This window comes from Belonocnema kinseyi, chromosome 5 (genome assembly GCF_010883055.1).
Source record: "Belonocnema kinseyi isolate 2016_QV_RU_SX_M_011 chromosome 5, B_treatae_v1, whole genome shotgun sequence".
NCBI lineage: Eukaryota > Metazoa > Arthropoda > Insecta > Hymenoptera > Cynipidae > Belonocnema > Belonocnema kinseyi.
In genome coordinates, this window is record NC_046661.1 from 63,243,505 (window position 1) to 63,268,021 (window position 24,517).

Here is a 24,517-nt window from a genome sequence, read left to right on the forward strand (position 1 = left end):
TCAGCCTTGGAGGAGATTATGTTGAGAAATAAAAAAAAAATTCTTAAAAACGTTGTTTTTCTTGGTCAGGCCGGAAACTTATCAATCCACCCTCGTATGTGTCTTCACGGAAGTGACCGGTTTCCACAAAACGAATACTTACTCGTCGGTTTGACTAAGATTAACCAACACTCTTGATGCTCTCGACCGACAAGTTCAGACCACGCAAAGAAGGGTTACGCAGACGGTCCACTTAGCCCTTCTGCGTCGCGTCGTTGATCATACCGATTCCACCTTTTCGGAGTTTTCCCCTCAGTGTTTGCGCGCTCTCTGTCTCGGTGTTATGACATTTCTTTACAAACCAATAAAAAAAAATCAATTTTTTGGTTCGTCGAGTGTTTGTGCAATCTAATACTTACAATCGATTGGGTTCATCGATTGCACAAATGGCAGGGAATTTGGGACATTCCTGATTTCCTATAGGAGTCGTGCACAATACAAAAAATAAATTTCATAAAAAAAGGACATTTTATAGTAATTACAAATAAGTGTTGGGTAAATGGAATATTTATAAATTGAAATATTTAGAAGTGATAGTGTGCAGAAATAATGTACATGATGTACGACAGTCAAAAAGGCTTTCTGAGTTATGAAATATCCTAATTTCTAGTTTTTTGGGAATCATCTTTACTAGATTCGGCATGAATCAGCTTGATTACTGCAAAATTTAAAACTATTTGAAGTTAAAGATAAATTATTATTTGGAAAATACATTTTTGTAATTCAATTTGAAAAGAAACTGGAAACATTCAGAAAGAGTAAATTGGAGAGTCATTCAGAAATTAAGCGGAAACCTGGTCCCCCAAGCATGTTTTTAACTTCATGATTTTTTCTAAAGCTAGAAACTTAATTTTTGGCTAATGTGCATTATACTTCAGGAATATAAGAATGTGCCCCTCGTTGCTCGATTTTGATAAAATTGGGTAAAATTATAATGCTATATGAAAGAAATTTTAAACTTAAAGTATTTTCGAAAATTTGTAAAATTGCGAAACTTATGCCATTGTAAATTTCGGGGTCACACTTTTTGAAATTATAATATTTCTGGAAACGATAATTGGATTTTGACCAAAATTTGTCACATTAGAGGTGAAATTATATATTTTAAAAATATAATACAATCCAAAAAATGTTTTAAAATTTTTCCTAAAAATAAGTCTAAAACAAATTTTGATTCCATTATGCGTAAATTTCTTCCCTGTTAATTTTTCTTAAATATTGATATTGTGTCTCACTAAAATGACGATATCTTGGGACTCAAAAGAGTCTTTATGAATTTTTTTACAGGAAGGTGATTTCACAAAGAATCATATTATCCATATTTAAGACAAATTATGTTCTTAAAATATATCATTTCATTTCTAATGTGTCCAATTTTTATAAAAGTCCCATTATCGTTTCCAGATATATTGATAACTCAAAAAAATGTGACCCCGAAATTCAACATGGCGTAACTTGCGCAATTTTGAAAATGTTCAAAAATCCTTTGGCTGTAAAATTTCTTTTATATAGTTTTATAGTTTTACCAACTATTATCAAAATCAAATGACCAATGGCAGATTCTCATATTTCTGACGTTTACTGACCCCAATGTAAGAATCATTTTTCATAAAGTTACTCTAAAAGAAGTCTCCGAAATTTTTCGAAGTCGAAATTTCAAACCGCTCTTACTGTTGGAAGCATCTATTAAGTCTCTCACTGACTTATTTCTAAGTCTGAGCTGATTGTATTAATGCAAACTATTCAGTTATTAGTTGTATTTTCATACAGATTATTGTTAGCGTATAAAGAAAAATGTGCTTGTTTTTCCTCAGATTTTCCCAAGGCGACTTTGAGGAGAGAGGGAGGATTCATGAAATCTTCCCTCTCCATTTACCACTAAATTCTCGCGCATTAACGGGGTCTTAGACGCGGCTCCCAGAAGTGGTATAGACGAGACGTGGCGATGTAGTGGTGATTGGCGGCAGGTGTTTTACGGGATCTCGAGCGAAAGTCCGATTTCTCGGGTACCTAACAACTCAATTATAAGGAACAATAATGCTCGGATTTTTCCCCCTTTTTTTTTGAAAGGAGCAGTTCCAAAAATATCGAAAGGTGTGAAACTTCGATTTCGATTTGTTCAGAGTAAGCCCCCTTTCTTCGTCTACATCACATATATGGATGTCCATATAAAAAAGCCCCCCTTTCCATATGAAAATATGCAACAACTGAAAACGAACATAAGGGCCATTTTCATATGGATGTCCACATTTATTAAATATTTTAAAAATGTTTAGTGATTTATTCCTGATTATTATTTTCATAATTTTTTGAAATTCATTTTCATGTTTAAGATTTTTTTATTTTGATGAATTATTTCTTCTGATTTAAGTTATTATTAATAATAATAGTAATAATAATAGTAATCACCAAAAGGATCATGGTAAACTCACATTGTAAACACGGGTTTGGTGTTCACCAAAAATTTAAGGCTGAGTGTAAATTACAAGAGCTAGCCGGTCGTCAAACGGTTACCAATTTTTTTAAATTCACAACGAAACAAAATGACCAAGTAGTAATCGAAGAAACTATTGCAATGGAAAAGCTAGTCGTGTCTTCAATCGATGATTCTGAGCCAACAGTAGTCGAGGAAACAACTGTGAGCGAAGAGTCAGCTTTACATAGTGCTTGAAGGCTTTTCTAAGACATTTCCAAACGACTTAGAAGGTAAAAAAATCCAGAATTCCTTACTCTATATGAAGAAAGTAGATAAAAGAACAAAGCAACCGCTTCCACGCTCGGAAGAGATTATATGATACTTTTTTTGCTCCTGAAATCAGTTCTGAACGCAAAAAAATTACCTAGCCTCGAAGTCTCTTTAAATGTTCTTACAAGCGGTACGGCATCGGTACGAATTGACCACTACAGATCCATTGTGAGACAGCAAAGAGGAGGGCTACTTTTCAAAGAATTTTGAATTTTACACTATTTTTGTAGAGTAGGAGATTGGTTTTCCCAGGAGAAGATACAAAAATAGTAGATCTTCACAATGATAATTTTTAAGCCTTCCAGAATTGCTTGGGAAGAACGATTAAGTGATTCGTTAAAATCTAGCTAACGTTGAAAAGCAACAGGTGGAAGAAAAAAGTATGAGAGATAAAGCCCGTTATGTGTCTTGATAAACACAAAATGAGTTTATCGGTATATGTGGTGAAAAGTGCTTAAAATCTATCTTGCAGCAAAGAGAGGCCGAATAATTTTGTGATCAGAGGGTCCTTCTCGGGATGTGCGGGATTAACCCACCGAGGAGCCTTGGCTATGCCGCTTGCACTCTTCCAGCTATGTAGAGAAATTGGGGCCTTGTTTCGAGTTTCTCCTTTACCTCGGGGAATTTATCACTGACCGACTTTCCTCCTCTAGCGACTCGTAAGGTGTGACTGTATGCATTTAAAACTGCAAATGTTTAATCGGGGGTGGATCGCCGCATTCAACTCAACTTCACCCAGCGATTGTTCACTTCACCTCTTTTCCCTTGGAAGGAAAACTGACATTTTATAAAATAGAATCTCTGCGGTTTGGTCACGTTCCCATCGCGGGCGAAATTTGATAATTATTTTAGTGCGTAACTCTAGATTGAAATTTACATTACAATAACTTAAATAAATAACCTAATTTCTTAACTCTCATCGTGTTTGTGTTTATTTTTTTATTTCGCTACTATCCAAAAATTTCAGGATGCTTTTTCAACGGCAGATTGCAGTAGAGTAGTCCCAAACGAGAACAGTTGTGACTTGTCGCGAGGAAAGGGACCTTAGCATGGAAACATCGATTTTCACATTTTTATTCCTATTGATAGTTTAAAAATCGCTGTTTCCTATCAAAAAATTACATTTTTATCTGCAAAATTGGAATTATTATTAAAGTGTTAAGTTAGGAGTAAATCGCCTATTTCGCCGCATACGGGCGGCCCGAGAAATTCAGCCCCACCCCTTTCTGCTCATCTTTCCGTTCCGTGTCCGTATAACTCAAAAGCTCGTCTAACGCGCTGAACGCAGAGCGAGAAGAACAGATCGTAAGTGGAGGGAATGGATTTCGGAGATTTTTCCTACTCTCTGAGTCACAGCTAAATTTCATCATTTTCGTTGATTTAAATATTCGCGCAGATTTTGGCCATTTTGGTTAAGTGCCGAAGTAACACCCTAAATGCTTATAACTCTTATTCACAGTATGTCCGAGCCAAACATATACAGAGATCAGTGGGACCAGTTAACTTGTACAGCGTCATAATTTTTCGCGGTAAAATGAATTAGGGAGTCTCTTTAATTACGAAAATCATATAAATCTCTATTTCCATTTGTTCCACGATAGTAAATTCTCACAATGTCGGGACTAAGGGTATTTTCTATTAAATTTAATATCAATAGATTTTGTGAGCAATATTTATAATATTGAAACCTTGATTGCAGCTGAGGAGCAAACACTAATGAACGAAATATCATCATGTAAACAAGAGAAAGCACCTAGATCATTTGCAGAACTAAATGTAGAGGAAATTGGATATTGGCTAGTTCAGTTGGGACTTGAATGTTATGCAGGTGAATTAAGAAAGTGGAACGCGACTGGACAAAAATTGTTAGATTCTACGCAAGATCAGATTGAAAAAGAATTGGATATTAAAAATCCTTTGCATCGAAAGAAGCTTCTGTACGCTATTGAAACGGAAAGATGTCATGGTACAGACTTTCTTGAATCTGACAAGGTAAATAAAAATAGATTATTTTTCAAAAAATAACTGGATGCTGAAAGCGTATATTGATACAGCTTCATGTTAGAAGAACCTCTTTGTAGGCATGGGGTCGAAAAAGACCACTGGCCTTTTTCGTCTTAACTCATGAACCACTCTGCTTTTTCAGTTGAAACCTCTTTTTATTGCACATATGCGGCACTTAGAATTCATGGAATTCCTCACATTCCACCGTGGGCCATTAAACCCGGTTGTTTGGGATACTTTTTGTTAGAGTTCCCTTAGCCTCTTACGTTAAATTGTTTCTTCATCATCATCTAATTATAGATACCTGGAAACTCAACTTTCTCGTTTGCTTTGAGACTCAAAGTTTTGTTATGAGACAGTCTGTTATTTTTATCATTTATATTTCGAGATTCAGAAGCTTCCGAAGCTAGTATACTTAAAGTTAGAACCAGCCCCGTCCCACCTTAAACTGTAGGTCCCTTCAGGAAAAGCTGGAGTGGCACCAGGGATATATGAGACTGCGACCTTCTTGCGCTTGGGGCTCCTACAGAGGAACCACGCTGGATGGTCGCTGGACGCTTTGGAGTAATGAAAACAGACACATACACGTGCTTAACACATCAAGACAGCACTTCGAAACAGTGCATTTAACTGATGATCTCAGAGGGATCGCTCGGTCTACCCTAGTCTGGCCGTATTGCTTTTCTGCGGCTTGCTAGGCAGACAGCCTAGCCAACGAAACCGCCGAGATCCAAAAACACTCTGCGAAGATGGCCGGGTTCGGAGTACTGCATTGAGAATAAATACGGGTATGGCACAATAGGACGTATAGCTTGAACGCCAGGGGAGTGCTTTGCGGCTCTGCCACCCACATTACAGTAACTAACTAGTAGAGACAATGGTAAAAGGTACGATGGCAGCATTCCCTGAATCTCTCCATTTTTTGAAAGAGAACTTAAAATGCATTCTCGTTTTATTTTATTTTCCTTTCACTAAAATATCAGTTGTGCGAACCAGTCTCTTAAAAAGTGCTTAGTGTTCCTATGTGATACGCGTTATCATGTTGGATTCAGCTTTGACTTTAGCTTGATCTTTACGGTCATTATAATATTTCTCTTTAAGATTGATAGTGCTGGAATGCTAATGGACTACATTTCGGCGTTTTTGTATTTTACTTCGCTATATTTTACTTGGATGAACTACCGAGGACGTGTTATCATGATCCCGCAAAGCAGTTGTCGCAATAGCAGCTCCAGCTTCTTTCAGTTCATTGTACCAATCAGCCTCTCGTGCTAATTTTGGCAAAGGTATATAAGATCTATTTACTTCTGATTTATTTGGACCTTTTTTTGGTTCCGAAGTCAAAAAGTCTTCATGAAATAAGAAAAATATTTTTCAAAGATGATGATTCTAGAATATCCTCCGCTTCTGGAAGTGGATCGCTTTCAAAAAAGTTTCCATAGCAGAAGAATTTTTTGTCATCTTGAGTAAAGTCTGCGATTTCCATTCTTCAATCATATCTATGTAATCAGTAACTGCAGAATCGTCCTGTTGTGCGCCGATCTAGTAAAAAATTTTTTTAGATGACAGGAATATTTGTCTGGCAAAACGTAATGCAATTGCTATAAGAATCGTCTAGCTTTCTTTCACGAAAAATAATTCGCTTTTCTGAAACTGTAGGGAGAAAGTTCCCTAAACCAAACCTAATCCTGCCTATAGTTTTCGGAGCCATTCTCTCGAAAACGTTGTTCTCCCTTAATGATAGCTTCACTTTATTCTTTCTTGTTCTCGAAGAATTATAACTTTAATTAAAAATCAAAAATGCCAAAGCGTTTCGCCTTAGTGTTGTTCGACGGTCAAAACAAACGAAGATCGCGTAGAAGAAAACAGTTGAGTACTTCCTCGACTGCTAGATGGACAGTGCGTGTCCACAAAAGCAAGAGTCGCTTGGCGAACAAAAAAAGCGAAGATCGCGCAGAAGAAAACATTTAACCATGACTATTGTGCATACCTAAAGTAAAGTAGGTACTTTTGTAGGTACTTTTCGTAGCAAAATTCAATGAATATGCCTCTTTAGAAAAAAGTACTCTTTTTTACCTTTTTTCAGTTTTTTCGAAAACGTTTGCTTGAATCAAAAAAACTTCTGAAACATAAAAGATGTATTTTCATCACGAAAAACATATGTTACGAGTTTTTTTTATATGACCAACATTCAGTATACAGTATACGAAAAGTTATTTTTCAATCTTTCATTTTATGTTACTAGCGCGAACAATTAAAAAAATTTGAGCATTTTTTAAACAGTTTAATTGTTTCTTTTTTTAAACTTTTTTCGCAACTTTTCATATTTTCTTTGGATAGCCTTAAAAGGAAGCTCTCCTTTTGACTTAAAAAAATGGTCTAGTGAATAATTTCCAAGATATAGGCTCCGATGTGAAGGTAGTCCTAATGCTCGTACTCAGACGCAATCCTTTAGTATGTCACAAACTATTTTGCAAGTATATGACAAGGAATCAGCTAATAAACAATTAAAAAATGTTTCCTGGAGGGTCAGAGGAAGTTTAAATTATTGTTTATTTGTTATAAAAAAAATACAAACTCCTGTTTACAGAAGTGATGTTGATTGTTCTCAGTATGAATGATTCCTTACTGTTGTGTGAATGTGCCTTCAGATAGGTACCTCCGTGTTTCCAGCCATGGGACCACGCCGGAAGATAGAACTTTTAGAATTAAGAGTATTTTGCTTTGGTAGATTAAAAACGCTTCCCTAAACATGGTGTCAGAAGTGCGTGAGTCTTTCTTATAAAAAAATTTGCCTTCAATTTAAAAAAATAAATAAATAACACAGGGAAGTGCATTCTTAAAGACTCAGGTTGTGCAGCCCCGTGTATCGACGAGATGAGCAGTGAATCAAGATTCGCTAAAGATTAAATAAAAAAGGAATAAGTACATGGTAACTGGGCAGAGCCGAATTCCAGGAGTGCAGCCTCCCAGTTAAATGGATTTCACTTAACCAGAAGTGTAGCATATGTGGATTAAGCGATTTGATAGGTAGATTTCTGTCGCAAGCCTCTTGTCGAAAACTAACAAAGAAAAGATTGATTTGATGTGCGACATAATGGGCGAAAAGTCTGAAGAAATCTTAACACAGATCCTTCCTGAAATTACAGACGAAACTACGTATGCCGAAGTGAAGGAAAAATTCAAAAATTATTTCTTAAAAAAAAAAGATTTGATTTTTGCTAGATATAAATTAATACTAAGGTACAAGAACCAGATGAATCCGTAGACTTATTCATCACAGCAATGCACACTCTTTCTGAGACGTGCATGTATGGAACCCTGAAAAATGAGCTGATACATAGTTATCTGTGTTCGAGACGTTAAAACATCGGAATATCAATGTAGAAACAGGCGTAGGGGGTGTAAAGGGAGACACTCAAAACAAAATTTATGATTTCAATCACGATTCCAGGGAGCAGAAAATTCAGTCAGAGTCTCAACCGAACAAAAATCGATTCTATCGTTGCCGATTACCAAGACATCCTTATATGAAGAGATTTGCGGGACTAAAATTCAAATATCACAACTGCCAGAAGCCAAGACTATAGGATCGTTTTTGCATGTCCAAATGAGTACGATACGTGAAAGAAGAGGTCACTGAAGCAGACGAACTTAACGGTGCATTCTTCGGATCAATAGCACGTAAATCTTCTAATAAAGATGATTATATGTTAGATTTACTGTGATTGATTTTGATAAGAGCCTCGAGTTTAGTGTAGACGCATATGCTGATCTAACTTGTGTTCCGTTTAGAAGTATATCATCACAATTTCATGAAAAGATTAACAGATTAGATGGAATCATCATAGGACCTGACGGAAACAAATTACCACCTATAATTGGCTACGTCAATCTCAGATTGTGTAGAGGGGGTTTAAAAAAAATCTTACGTGCTAAAAGGGCTGGACAAATTCTTATTAGTTAAACCGGATATTAAAGCATTTGACTTAGTAAAAATTGTTGACGCTATTGAATCTGAAGTAAAACAAAATAAAATATTCCACAAAAGTGGATCCATTCAAAGAATTTTCGAAACTTTTTAGCTGTTTGTGTAACTAAACCAGATGGCGATATACGCTCATGCTGCGACTACACGAACTCAATAATAGTGTTAAGAGACCCATTTATCCAATTCTAAAAGTCAATACCATTCTGCCAAAATTACATCGTTTAAAAACATTCTCTCGTCTTGTCGCGAAGTCGAGGTTTTGACATATAAAATTAGCTGAGGGAAGCCAAACTCTGACTTCATTTATAACCCCTTTCGGGCGTTTTATGTTTAAAAATCTTCCGTTTGGTATAAGTTGCGCCTCCGACTATTTCACAGAAATTTGTACAGATTTATTTCATGACTTGCCTAATGTTATCATTCACGTCGACGATGTTTTGATTTATGAGGATACAGTTGAAGCGCACCATGAAACTCTAAGAATAGTCTTGAAAAGATTTCAAAAAGAGGGCGTTACATTGAACAAAGATGAATGCATTTTTGAAGAAAAAGGGATAAATTTTTTTAGGGCATAGAATTTTCGAGAAGGGTATAGAGATTTTACCAAAAAGAGTAGCATCCATCGTAAATTTAGCTGATCACAGATATATTTGTTTTTTATAAAATTTTCTGGATGACCTCAATAATGGGTCGAAATTTATAGCAAACAAACCTAAAATTTTAGAGCCGTTAACATTTTTACTTAAAGATGGCGTGCCTTTCGTTTGGCTTCAACCACAAAGAGACGCCTTTTATAAAGTAAAATCTATGTTATTAAAGGTACCAATATTAGCGCATTTTGAATATAACTTAAAAACTTGGTCGAAAACTGTGCAAATTGCATAGTTAAACGGCAAAAGCCTAAAGAGTCATTGACCTTTGCAAAAAAATAGGTATCGATTTATTTAAATGAAAAAATGGTATCTTATTGTTACTGATTATTACTCGAGATTTCTTTGTAATTTTCGAAATAAACTCAATGACAGAGAAATACATAATTAATTAATTTCAAGAGCTTTTCAATAGATATGGTACACCAGAAGTAGTAAGGAGCAATTGGTGCACTCAATTTGCAACCCAATTTTATCAATTCTCCAAAGAATACGATTTTAAACTTGTATCGATCTCTCCTAAATATTCCCAAAGCAATGGCGATGTAGAAGCTGCTGTAAAGAGGGCAAACAATATTATAAAAAAAGTTTGGATAATCGATATGCGAATTCACGGTAAAGTATTAAGCCTCCACAACAATCCACAATGCTTTCTTGTAAGAACCGAAAGAGATAGCACCCTTAGGTGAAACTGATGGCATTTAATTTCGGAGACTTACAAAGAAAACATAAATTCAGAGAGCGAGAACGATATATTCGCTATGCTCCCATCTATTATGAATACTGCAGCGAATCCCATATCAGTATCAAATATTGAGAATATTTTAGATTCCGAAGCGAATGATTATTATTAATTTCCTTCTAGTTACACGCATTGATTTAGTGGGAGAATAATTTTTCTAACTAAGGACTCCGCAGCAAATCCTTAAACCTGAACAGTACAACTGTTTCCTTTACATTGTCTCTAGCCCATTCATGTAAATCACGAGCACTTATAATCTACTTATCTGATGGAAATGATCACCATGCTCACATGTTTTAGTTCATCTTTCTCTTTATAGTAGATAAGTACAAAAAAATAGACGCCCGATTATTTTTCCAGTGAGAAGACAGAATAGAATTTTGAAAAAAGTAAGCATAATTGTCCGTCAAATCAAATATGTTTAAGAAAACTCGAACCAATAGAGTATTTTTGAGATTCTTGATGAACGATGCTTGCATGTTAGCAGAAAACTCATGAGATTTCAAACTCACAAGTTTTTCGCAGATTCATCAAAAATAGATCTTTAAGACATTATGAAATTTCCACTATAATGTAAATCAACAATAACTAGTAGCAAAAACAACGAAAAAAGACAAAAATTATTTCATCAGAATTTTGTATGAACAATTTATAATTATTGTAAACTAACGAACTATGATAGTAAGGAATCATTCATACTGAGAGAAATCAAAATCACTTCTGTAAATAATAGTTTACTCACTTTAATATATTTCATTATAACAAAGAACAAATAATTTAAGCTTCTTCTGACCCACCAGAAAACATATTCAAATTGTTAATTAGCTGATTGCATGTCATTCTGAATAAACTTGAACGCGTTGAAAGAACGGTAGACTTGCATACTAGTCTATGGAATACTAAAGAATTTCGTTTGAGCACGAGCATTACGAGTGTCTTTACATCGGGTCCTTTATCTCGGAAACTGTTGAATGGACCATTTTTTTACCGAAGACCTTTTTTGAAGTAAAAAAGTCAAGCTTTCTTTTAAGGCTGTTTTAAAAAATAAAAGTGTCCTAAATTACGAGACTAAGTTAAATAAATAATTAAAACCTTTTTAAAAAATGCTTTAAAAAATTTCACTCTTTTTTTTCATGAAATAGAATAAAAAAGAGAAAACCAACCTTTGGAAAAACCTCTTTAAAAATGTATATCACTTATATAGAAAGGAAGTTACAGGCTTTTGAAAATACCCGTACAGGCGTTGGGGTTCAAAATTTCACGCCTCCCCCATCAATTAAAGAGGGTTGGTAATCGTGTTCTATAAACTTGTCGATTAAGTAATATTGGGTTGGTGTAAATATTTCCAGATTGTAGAGAAAATTGAAAAATATCATTTTTAAATTTGGCACACTTGAGAAATAATGCCTCATATGTTGTCTTTTAAGATGAAAAGGAAGATAATGACATGCCGACCATTCTATGTGTTAAATGCGTTATAATTAATTTTCTAAAATATTTGAACTTCTCGGTCCTTAAAGGTCACGATAACGTTCCCTTCAATCTTGTATCACGAAAAAAATGTTTTATAAACTTTCAATTCTTCAATTGTGCACTTTGCGTATAATAATCCATAAACTTCCTACAGAAAGCTTATGTACAAATTCAACAGTTTTTAGTCTTTTAATTTTCTGAAAAAAACTTTATACTTCTGAAGTTAGATATTTTTTTACTGTTTCATTAAATTCCTTTAATTTTGACAGATTCAACGCGAAATTTTATAATCTTTCAAATGATTCCACTTGCAAAGACGTAGATTCAGTTTCTACATCGAACCGAAAGTCCTGTGTTAAAGCCACTGGACGTGTCCTCAGTTTGCCAAGGGATTCTGCGGAATATGGTTAAAAATAATTAAAAAGTAGTCGTAATCAGTTATCCAGGGCTGTTCCGAAAAAATAACTTAGAGTATGCTGTCTTATCCTTGCATTCGGGGCTCTACAAGCTTGGACGAACCCTTTTATAACAACGAATATGCTTGCCGTCCAAATAATACTTAATGCATTTGGAGTGGTGTTATAGACGATGGACGAGCACATATAAATTTGGGTACAGAACATATAGTAGGAAATGGACGAAACCATCTTTGCAATGAGCTTCATAATGTTGTAATTTTGTTACGATGTACCGAAATTCAAATTCAAATTTAACTCAAACTAGCTCGAATCTTAAGTGGGATATGTAGAAGGTATGTTTTCCTATTGATAGGGAATACAACAATGAATACAACAGTGAATACAACAGTGAGTACAATAGTGAATGATAATACAACGAATCGATTAACAATTCACTAAGCTTCCATTTATTCGCTTGCATTTGTAACGGTTCTGCCCTGTTACCCCGTCGGAGCCTCAGCCATCCAGGGTTGTTTGAGTGGGAATGTTCGAGATTCGATAGCGTCGCAGGTATTCCTGAAATTTATAGAATAAAAAGGTGATTGAAGGTAAGCGGTAGACACGTGAACAGTTGCTCGGGCGTCGCTCTGGTTTTAGACGCGGTTTCCCTAACATCGGAGACTTTAGATCGGTCAGGTGTGGTAGGGGCGCGGCTAGTTAGGACGAAGGCGGTGGTCGCGACAGGTGGAGGGACGTTCGTCTGGCCTGATTCGCCTAGGTAGGCCCTGGCTAGTGCTAACTTCTCGGGGGGGCACCGCGACGAGACACGCTCAGGAGCACTCAACGCCGTGTCTTGCCGATACCGCAATGTCGGATATGGGTGCGCCTATTGCTCCGACGATGCAGTTGGGTTCCCCGAGAAAGGTTCGCTTGGGGTTGGGGTGTGCCTGAAATGGGTCGCGTTTGGGCGCACCCAATGCCGCGACACATTGGAACTCAAGGGACGGATATGGGAGCGCCCATTGCATCGTCGCTCGAGCCAGGAATTTTCCCCAGGTTCAAGGTTGTCCTGTCTAACTGAGGGCGCCTAAAATGAGTCGTGTTCGGGGGCACCCAATGCCGCGACACATTGAAACTCGAAGGTAAAATGGGAAAAATAGTTTTAAAAATGGCGAGGGGGATGAATTTATATTCAGTTATATCAAATAATAACGTTGAAAACATTTTATAACAATATTTGTTTCTAATTATAATCTCATGCAAACGAAACAAGGCACCATTTTGACAAAGTTAGAATAGTAAATTTAAGGGGTACGGGGTAGTTAAAAAGGGGTTGGGAAGAATCAATTCAACTTAAATTACATTGAAAACCGGTAAAAATGTTACAAAAATGAATATTTGAAACTAAAAATTAAAATTAAAAAAGGTTACTTGGTGACCCAAAATATTGATTTTCCAGCCCTCTAAAGGTTAACAATAGAGCCTAGCTTAATCTTATATAGTGACTTTTTCGTAAGACTGGGCTGGGGATGAACTGACTCATTTTCTAAGAGAATGGGCATGAAACCGCTATGCACAAAAATCGTGTTACGGGGCAACTACTAAAAAAATAACGAAAATCATCCTACACAAAAACCCGAAAATCTTATCATAAACAAATTCGCAAAATCATGTTACAGAAAAATTCACAAAATCAGATTATAATAGATTGAATTTTCTGAAATTGAAAGATTAAATCTTGAGAAACCTCGTGACCGTATAGTAAACTTAATCTCCAAGACAATATATGTTTTCTGGGCAAAAAATTGTATATTTACGGCTTTCTTGGCCAACTAAAATGAAAGAGATTTTATTTAGGGCTTTCTAGGCAAACAAAAAGAGTTTTATGGTTTTCTTAGCCAACTAAAAGGAAAGAGATTTTATTTGGATTTTTCAAGGCCGACCAAATTGATTGTAGGGCTTTCAGGACCAACTAAAAGGAAAGAGATCTTGTTTAAGGCTTTTAAGGCCAACTAAATAAATTGTAGGGTTTTCAGGACCATATTAAATGAAATAAATTGAGTTCAGGACTTTTAAGGCGAACTAAATTGAATTTTAGGGCTTTCAGAGTTAACTAAAATTTAAAAAAATTAATTTTGGTCTTTCAAGGCCAACTGCAAAAAATAAACATTGAAATTGCTTGTTTGGCAAAAGGTTGATTTTCTTTTAACAGAAAAGATTTCTAAATCATTGAGCATCGTGTAGCCTCAGAGGTATGTGAGGCTCTATTTATGATATTGGTGAATGACCTTCAACTGAAATAGTACCGTAAGGTGCGCTTTATGAATTGCAAATTAAAACATTACAATTCTCTTCCCCAGATAGAACTAAACCAGGTCTTCATACAACGGTATGACTTCGTACAACGTGACTCCAAGATTTATTCACGAGTAAATCCTAAATAATAGAGGATATTACAATTTTTTTAATTAATAATTACACAAATATATTCACATTTAGAGTTACCTATTTCCACATTAATGGAAACCTACTGATTTTTTTTGTTTGTAAGCTACTCTATTGGGACGTGATATGACTAGTTTTGACCTAATGTTATAAGTTAGGTAACTAGGTAATGAAAGTGTATGAGAGTACAGGGAGTTCGAGGGGGTTCATTTTTGGATCAACTAATAGGGGTCACATTGTTTGCAGTAACAATAAAGGACTTTTTAGTTTTGGAGGTGGTGAAAAATTAAGGTGGTAATTCATGGAGAGAATTTTTATGAGATGCTGATATATCTCCTCGTTCCCAGGGCTGGTTGCATTTGGCTCCTTGCAGACTGGATAGCAGTGGGATCATTGTGGCAGTTCAAACACCATCTAATTTAGATGCTCTGGAGGCCAACTGGTGTCCATTTAGACAAGATATTCTGGACGTTCAACCAAAATATCTAAACCACGTGCTCGGCATTCGAACCTGTAAAGGCCTTCGCGCATAACGGAAAGAGCGTGGTCGATTGACAGTCCTCGGTTCACAAGTTCGGTCTCAAAGTATTCCTTTTGTAGGGCAGAAATTCACACGTCGTCAAAGTTTTTTTAAAAATTATTTTAGAATACTACACGCTGATCATCCTACTGTCCTTTTACGAGGATCGAGGTTCTCACCTAATGCTACGGTCTTTTTTCGAGGATCGAGGTGTCTCTGCCATTCCACGGTCCTTTCGCGAGGATCGACGTACTCACTTAATATATTTGTTTCCTTTCAGGAGGATTGAGGTTTTCATCTTATCCCACGCTTCTTTTATAATGATCGAGGTTCTCAGTTTACCCCACAGTCGTGTCACAATAATCGAGGTTCTTATTTTATCATACGGTCCGTTCCCAAGAATCGAGATACTCATCTTATCCTACTATCCTTTTGTGTGGATCAAGGTTTTCAGTTTATCCTCTTATTTTGTCACGCAAATCGAATTTCTTATTTTATCCTACGATCTTTTAAATGGAAATATTTTTTTCGCCTCTCTTCGAACGGGCAAACTGAAGGGGAGAATCTCTACATCCGAGTCATCCCTAATGGTAGATGGATCCAGTGAAGAAGAATAAACCGAGTATCTATAAGAGGATGATTGGGCAACAGTGGAGGACATATGCAGATCAACGGAGTGCTCTTCTGCAAACAAGAAACAAAAGCTGGACCGTTTTGATAAATGGCGATTCACCCGAGGTATAACGTCAGTCTTCTTAGGATTTCTCATCAATCAATCACACAGTCTGTGAGTACGTTTGTCATACCTGAGAGTCTGGCTCGAGTTTTTCGCAATGTTGTGAATAATCACACGGTCAGTATGTAAGTTTGTCATTCCTGAGAGCCTCTTTCAAGGCATTCGCAATATTGAGAATAATCACAGTCAGTATGTAAGTTTGTCATGTCTGAGAGCTTTTGTCAAGGCATTCGCAATGTTGCAAGCATTCTATCAGCAGTATGCCTGCCATGCCAGATAGCCTGTCTCGAGACATTTGCAATGTGGAGAACAATAACGCATTTAGTAAGTTGGTCATGCCTGAGAACCTGTATCGAGGTATTCGCAATGTTGCAAACAATCCATCAGCAGTATGGTTGTCATGCCTGAGAGATCATGTTCTGTCGCTTACCCACAATCCGGCTCGAAGGACTGAAAAATGTTTTGGTGAATTAATGACGGCCTGGCGTGGGGCAGCGAAGGAATCACGCCTGGTCCGGATTAAGTAGATCAAACAAAGTTTCAGATAATTTAACAGGGTTCTTAGAGTTTTTAAATAGCTTATAAGTGTAATTAGCAAAGGTGTAGCCTCCGCAAGCTACGATCAGGATCGTTCACCAAAGAGTGATCTCGACGCAACCGAAATTCATACGTCATCTCACTCGTCACTTCCCACAACACCGGATGACCATCGATTAGGGAAAATCACTTAATAAAGACCGAATGCGAAAGAAATGCTGACTTGAATTAAAGTACTCAAATACCTAATGGTCCCAAACAGCATATTTGATTTAAACTTGTTTCAGAAATGAGTGGACACATTTGCCTGCACTCGCCTGCACCTTAGTTGACACAAAACAAACAGGAAAAAGGTCTGTGTCTGCTCAACAAAGAGACATAACGCTACTACCTTAGTGTCCATGCCAATGAAATGGGTAGCGCCCGAAACTCAAATAGACGGAAAATTTGAAGGAGAATAAGCATTGAATGGAAACCATTCCGTTACTCACGAAACTGAAGTTTACTCAAAGAGAACAGGCTCTATGAGCAATTTTCGGTTGTAGCGGGAATGAACCCGGGTATCACCACAACTTTGGTACCCAACCGTCAACGTCATACCCTCCGTGGAGCCTAAAGAGGCTAATATTAATCATTTTATTATCCCCGAAAAGATGTCGAGAACTAAATTCCCCATGATATCAGCCTTGTTGCAGAACCCTATCAAAGCAAGATAGCAGGAAAGTGTTTTGAAAAGATTGTCATTTCACACCCTTCTGTCGTAAAATTCATAGGACCAAAAGGCGCTTATGTCCCGTAAATAAGTCACACTCGGGGTTACTATTAAATTTCGTTGGTAGATTTTTATTATATGCCTATCAACTCATACAAAAATTATCACATAAGGTAAATTATACCAAAAATAAAGAGATAGCTAATAACGGTGCTAAGTCTTTCGGTCGATACTCCAAGGGGTATGTCACAACAAATTGTACTTTAATAATGTAGTGCAAATGCGGACATCACCTCAAAATTCCTGAAAAGGGAAAATCTATACCCGAGGGGTGAATCGCGACAGCTATGAAATTCGGAAGCGAAAATTTAAACAATAATTAAAGAATTTAAACATAAGCCAACATGGCGCCCCGAACAGCGAGATTAACGTGAAAGATAGCCCTGAGAACTCGAGGAGTTGCTCATGTTAAAATTGGAACTCCAAAGTGGAAAACGGAAATCAACAAAAATATGGAAATTAAGTGATCATTAGGATCCGCGAGAATCCTTAGCTTTCAAATTTTAATATAGTTGAGCTGTCCTTAACTTGTGATCAAACACTAATTCCAATGATTTTACTGGGAACAGAAATCTAATTTGGATGCGCGTATTATCCCGACACAGCGCTGATTGGCTGATTGCTCGGTGTTGTCCTGGGATTGGTTGGTTTGAACTAGACTCGATCTTTCAATAGAAATGCAGGGAGGGAACGAATAGTGGTCTGTAACTGAATAAAATACCTACAGAGTGGATTCGAAGCATTTCCGGTAAATGAGAAAGCTCAGTTCTTCTCTTGAGCGAGAGAGTCTGCATTGTGAAAGCAGACGGCAACAAATTGAGGAGGACCAGACTTGCATCTCATTCTCATCGCGGAGGTCTCAAAGTAAGGTTGAACTCGAGGTCCAGTGCTGTAGCGTCGAGGGCTTATGTTAGGAGATGTGAGGATTTTCTTTTACATTAGGATAACTGGTGCAGACCAAGCTATTGCTCCAAAGTGACTAAGTTTGTTCCCAGGGCCTTGGAAGAATGAGCCGGATGCATCGTTGTCTCTGGAGACATCCAAGGTTTCCATCCAGATTTCGAAACTATTGGAGACAACAAACGGAAAAGCGGAACGCAAATTTAAACGCGAATCTCGATTCTTAATTTTGAATGTGACATCGAGCAGATCCCAGTTGTCTGAAGGCCTCACGGTGTTATAAAATCCCTCGTCCCCCCTCGTTAAGTAAAGCGATGACACAAGGTCATAAATAACACACACACAAATACCCTACGAATTAATTTGAAATTTTTGGGGAATGATATTGAACATACTAACGAGCGTCCCCGGACTCTGTTTGTGGAATATTTTTAAAAAATTTATTTTTTAAATTTTGATGAATGCGTGTGTGCATTTTGAGGCTAGGTATGTTATAATTCTCCTCAGCTTTACTTGCAAATTACACAATATTTCTGGCCGAAAACTTGCGACAAGCAAAAAAACATAATCAGAATGGCACAGAGTTGAAAGACAATACTAACCTCAAAATAGTGCAGATGCATTCAATTTTTATTTAGCAGAAAAAATATTCTGTTATTATGCCTCAAAAAGAGTTCAGGGATTTCCATTGTACTATTTTATAGCATCTTACACACTCATACGAGTCAAATTATTGTCTGATAACTTCGCATAGTGAAAAATGCATACTAGATAATACACCAGTACGACTTATCCTAGATATTCATCACAGAATTGTGATCAGAGTTTAAATGAGCAGATTATTCTATCTGGACATCTTTTGCTTTTGCAAAAATGGCCCTGAGTTCATATAAAATTATATTCTCCATTTTTTTAAATACGAGGTCTTGCTGAATCCTGGGGTCCATGAAATGCTTGCAGACAAGCTCTTGTACTAATAATTTGTGTACACAACTCTTACATCGGACAAGCATTCAAAGGTGTCTCCTGATATCCCAAGACTCTCGACTTTACAATCGTGAAATAAATTTCGCCAATTGCTTCGCGAAACGGAATAAGAAGTTCGATAAAAGTAAAAGGTCCTATGTGTACGGACTATGATATTTTAGTTATAAGTAACTAGTAGTAGGGTTTACTCGTGTTACTAAGGGCGGCGCCCTCACTTCTCGAAGTGGTCCGCGTTAATAATTATCAACATCTCTTCTCCGTTTCCGAAAATGAATATTTTCACACATAAAATTAATTTCCTCAGCACAAAATCATATCAGCGGTCATTCTATCGACCTTAGGATAACGCGAGATCCCGGATAATAACTACCATCCTTAAACCTAAAACCTCAAAAACTATAATTTGCACATATTTTTTTAAACAACGTGACTCTCGCCACTCGCAAAAAATAAAAATTTTCTGATCTTATGGCCGCGTAATTAACCTTGTTCTTCTACTTAACCTTTAAGTGTATGTTTGGAGTCAAGGGACTTTAACTCTGGTAAAAGTATTCATTCCTCTTTTTCACGCCGAGGACGCACACCAACAAAAAAAGTTAAAAATAAAAAATGGCTTACTTCTGCAAAGTTTCGTTTTTAGTCCTTAATAGCCTATGTAAAATCTAATATAACCCCAGTCGCAATATTTTTTTAAGATTAAGAATTAAAGGGATATGTCGAGGTAGAGAAGAAGATATTGAAAAGTATAGACTCTTGTTTATATTAAGAAGGAGATGGAAAAAGATTGGTTTGTGTTTCTCGTCGCGCGCTTGCTTACTGTAATATAAATTATTCTAGAATGTGGCGGAGTATCGAATATTAGAAAATGTTTTCAATATATCCTTGTAAAATTAAATATATATTTTAAGTTTAATTGTGATAGTTTTCACAGAATTTGTAAAAACAATTACCTTTTGAATTGCGAGAATCAGATTAATAGAAAACTAAGAAACTAAAAAAATAATTGAACTAATACCTCAAACATAATGCTTATCGTCAATAGATGGACAATGCAGCAGTTTTACGATGGTTAGACGACATTGGCTTACCACAGCACAAAGAAGCTTTTCAAATTGCAAAAATTGATGGTAGAGTGTTACACAGATTAATGACAGAAGATTTATTAAATCTTGGTGTGATATCGCAATTGCATGCAGCCAGCTTTCGTCGTGGAATTCAGGTTAGTTTCTCTAGGTTGCAGAATTTAATTACGTGTGTTATGGAATTTTATCTCGCATGGTTGTGTTATAGGTTTTGCGAGATTTGAATTTCCAGTTCGACAGTCTTGAACGGCGATCAGCGAACGGCAATGGTGCTGATGGAACTAATGTTGCACTTTGGACAAATCATCGAGTAATGGAATGGCTTCGTGTTGTCGATCTAGCGGAGTATGCACCGAATATGAGAGGATCAGGTGTTCACGGAGGACTTATGGTATACGAGGGACGATTTACTCCCGAATTGCTCGCGACCTTATTAAGTATATCTCCATCGAAAACTCTATTGCGTCGGCATTTAACTACTCATTTTAATCAAATTCTGGGCAGAGAAGTTGTGCAACATAAGAGAGTAATAGAAAGCTCTCCTGGTTTTGTACCTCTCTCTCTCACAGCTAGATTAAAGGTATTGAATAATTATTTTCTTAATAAGTTAAAAATTAATTTATTGGAGTAATTTATTCATTTTAATTTTGAAGATTCCATATGAAACCTGGAACTTCTTCCATGTTCATGTTACGGAATAATTTGGGTGTAAAATATATTGCATTCGAAGGTAAAATGTGAGATACAAATTTTTGTCTTTTGACCAACCAATTTTTTTGCGAACTTATAGATATTTAAATAATTACGTAAATTAGGGAAAAATTAATTTTTGAGAGAAAAAAATGTTTTCTTTTACATCTGGGGAAATTTTAATTTATAAATAAAATAAGCAGAACCTAATGATTTCGACATCTTTCAGACTAATGGCAAACAATTTATTTAAAAATCGTAATGATTACGTTTTGGAAACACAGCTGGTTTTCCTCATCCGATCTTCAAACTGTTTTAAAAAATAGATTCCCTGTCGCTTTCCAAATGTGTCAGTTCCATAACCTGTAAATGGATCTTGAATTTTGAAATTATATAGTGAAATTAGTAAATGTTGTGGTAAAAAATATTTTTCTTTAGTGAGAACGGAGCGGAATGCCCCGCCTTCATCTTAGGAACTTTGTGAACATTGAGAAAGTAATTTTAAATAAATTTTTTGCAATTAGTCTGGAAGATGTCGAAATCATTAGGTTCTACGTATTTTATTTATAATGGAAAAATTAATGAACATTTTCTTGAAAATAATGTATCTTGGGAAAATATTAAAATAATTCAATTTTCTTTTCGGCAGCTCTTACTGCTATATGCACTATTTCAAATAACGAAGAAAAATGGATGTTTTTTAATAATTAACCAAATGTCAGCCATTTTTTAACAAATTTTTTAAGAGGATTTGCTTTAAACACTCACCTATGCTTTGTTTTTTATTTAATTTCTGGATTAGTTGTAATATTAAGAAGATATCTTTCAAATGTTATCATCGGTAAACTAGACAAAAAAAAACTTCTTGGAAACAAAATTCTTTGAATAATCAGCTGTTTTGCTCTATTGAAGATAGTGAAACCATCAATTTAAATAACAAAATTTACATTGCAACAATTGTTATGTATCTATTACAGAACAACAGTATATCAGACATTCTGATAAGCTATACTGACCTACAACGGAGAAAACATAGTTAAGCGAAATTTTTCAGAAAAATATGTTTTTTATATCAGTGGAATCATGAGGGTAAGCTGCGTCTAAATATCATGGTTAACATAGTTTTTAATTATTTCTAATAAAAAATGAATGTTTAAAATTTCGAATAATGAGCAAATTGACTAAATGGAACATAAAAATCTATGGGAAGGACTTTGCAGTGCGTGAAATTTGTAAAAGAAAATTTGTGGAAAAAAAGCCGGGGGAACTGTACCCAATTGACCATACGACGAAGTATCACATGCCCTTAATGTGGGTGGGCATGCTAGCCCCCCCCCCCCCCCCCCCCCCCCCCGGTCTAAAAAATTCACTTCTGAGGAATTAAACTTGCAGAACTTTAAATGCGCTTCATGGCACCAACAACAAATATTCTACACCAAATGCGCTTAATTGCACCAGCAATTAAAAAATTCTTACCCTGTGTATTCGCAAGGTCCACATTTACATAGTAAAAAAAGTTTGGATCACCCTAAAACACAGTTTATTCTATCACTTAGATTATGACATGCGTCACTTTCTTCTCGTTCATTGCTTCGCACGTTACACAGTACTACGCACTCTCACTCACAAAAACTCCTTCTCGACATGAAGTTACATCCATGACTGACGTGCACGCCACTGTCTTGCATTCAGTGCTGTATCCATGAAGTAAGATTCCAACACTCTCCCTTCATCGATATTGCACATTCTCTTCTCTAAGTATAATACTTCTATGGATAATTCTTTAATAATTCAGTAAGGTATCTATACTCATCTATGAGAATTGATTTCGGCATCATGTCCTCTGAATTGTTTTTTGATAGTATCCATTTGACTTTAACCCCTTCACTACGTAGACCGAAAATTGCAAAGTGGGCCAAAAATGTGCGGGCCGTTCTACTGGATGGATCTAATTGAAAATTGGTACTAATTGGTTATTTTGGTCGCTAAATACGAATTTGAGGTCTAAATTCGAATTATCGCTAATTATGGCTAATCCGATAAGGCGACCAAAAAATTTGAAAAATCCAATTAGTTGGTGGATTTTGATGAAAATTGGTACTAGGGGGTTATTTGGGTTGCTTAATACGAATTTGAGGTGAAAATTTGAAAGTTCGAAATGCCTAATCTAAAAGGGCGACCAAAATTTTCAAAAAATCCACTGAAAACGTATCTGATGTCGATATTAAAAAATGCATTATCCATTGTCATAGGAAGCTAGCAACGCCAAGTAAGGAATAACCCCCACGTACCAATTTTCTTCCAAATCCACAAACTCCTTGGATTTTTCAAATTTGTCGATCATCATATTGGATCAGCCATTTCGAAATTTCGAAATTTGACCTTGAATTCGTATTCAGCGACCTAAAGAACCCCCTAATACCAATTTTCATCCAAATCCACAAACTCATTGGATTTTCAAAATTTTGGGTCGCCATATTGGATCAGCCATTTCGAATTTTAACCTCGAATTCGTATTTAGCGATCTAAATAACTTCCTAGTACCAATTTTCATAAGAATCCGCCAACTTATTGGATTTTTAAAAATTTTGGGTATCTTCTGCGTGCTACTAAGTCTCTAAATAGTATGATCATTCATTCTCGGGTAGAGGTCGAATCATCTACTATAGTTTTTAGAAAATTCGCTGCAAAGATTATTTTATTGCGAACAAATTCTCTATTTATGACACCGCCATACATTTACTATCAATAAAGTTACAATTGGGTGAATGTACAAAACACGGTCAACAGCGTCCATTTCACGAAAGTGAACTTTGACTTCTTATATTTTGTTGAAAAATCAGTAGAAACGAGAAAAGAAAATCAGGCGAATTCCTTGGCATCTTCTGTAAATGTAGGTGTCATAAAATTTTTTTTTAATTAATAATTGTAGCTTACAGAGTTAATTATAGAGGAGGCCCTTATCTCAACTCCAAATTTGTGATAGAAAGATCAGCCAAAGCTTAACAAAAGTAAAAAATTCAAATAATACAATTTCATACGAAATAAAGTCTTAAACTTATTGAGTAATTGGCTATTAGCAATTATTTATTCTATATTTTTTTTCTTTCGGCGCATAAAAGGAGTCATCAATTTTAGTGTCAGTCGAGGGTCACTATCCAGCACTTTCCCCCCAGGGGGCCATTCAGAAAATACGTGATACATTTTTCAATAACTTCTTACCCCCCACCCCTTCCCCTTGCGTGACACTTTTTCTATTGGTCTTAACATGGAGAATAATACTTCGGCAGACCCCCCACACCCTGCAAATATCACGTATTTTGTGGAGGACACCCAGCTACCTGATGACCGATATACGCTCAAATTATTTTCAGGCTTCTGAAAGAGTTACTAAATTGGAGAGACTGAATGGGATCCGAGGAGCGGACAGTCATGTGTTGGGTATATTGTTAGGTATTTATAATTAATGTGTAACGGTGTGTTAAATAGAGAATTTGTCCGCAATAAAATCATCTTTGCATTCAAGTTTTATACGTTCTTAAGTGTCTTTTTTCAATGATTTATTCAAACTTTTGTAGAGAGGTCAACATTTTTCAAACCGTTAGTAGGCCCCTAAAACTAGCATCAGTCATAGAATTTGAACTCTCTAAGTTTGCTTTGTATGTTAAACCTTCTTCTAAAGTTCCTCTGACACATTTAAATATTTATTTGACACCTATTCAATCTTTTTCAATTGTGTTAGCTTTTTTTCTGACAAAATAATGTACTGCTTTAGCGTATCCAGTCTAGCAAGATTCTCAACGAA

The 24,517-nt window shown here is 36.0% G+C and overlaps 1 protein-coding gene across 9 annotated transcripts in view; it reads left to right on the top strand.

The window, feature by feature from the left end:
• The window catches only part of LOC117172410 (liprin-beta-1), a 145,052-nt gene that overhangs the window by 112,068 nt on the left and 8,467 nt on the right, over positions 1-24,517 (top strand). For all 9 annotated transcript variants that reach the window (XM_033360309.1, XM_033360310.1, XM_033360312.1 and 6 more), the window contains 3 exons: positions 4,485-4,777; positions 19,983-20,159; positions 20,231-20,602. In XM_033360309.1, the coding sequence (XP_033216200.1) occupies positions 4,485-4,777; positions 19,983-20,159; positions 20,231-20,602 (842 nt within the window). The remainder of the gene's footprint in view (positions 1-4,484; positions 4,778-19,982; positions 20,160-20,230; positions 20,603-24,517) is intronic.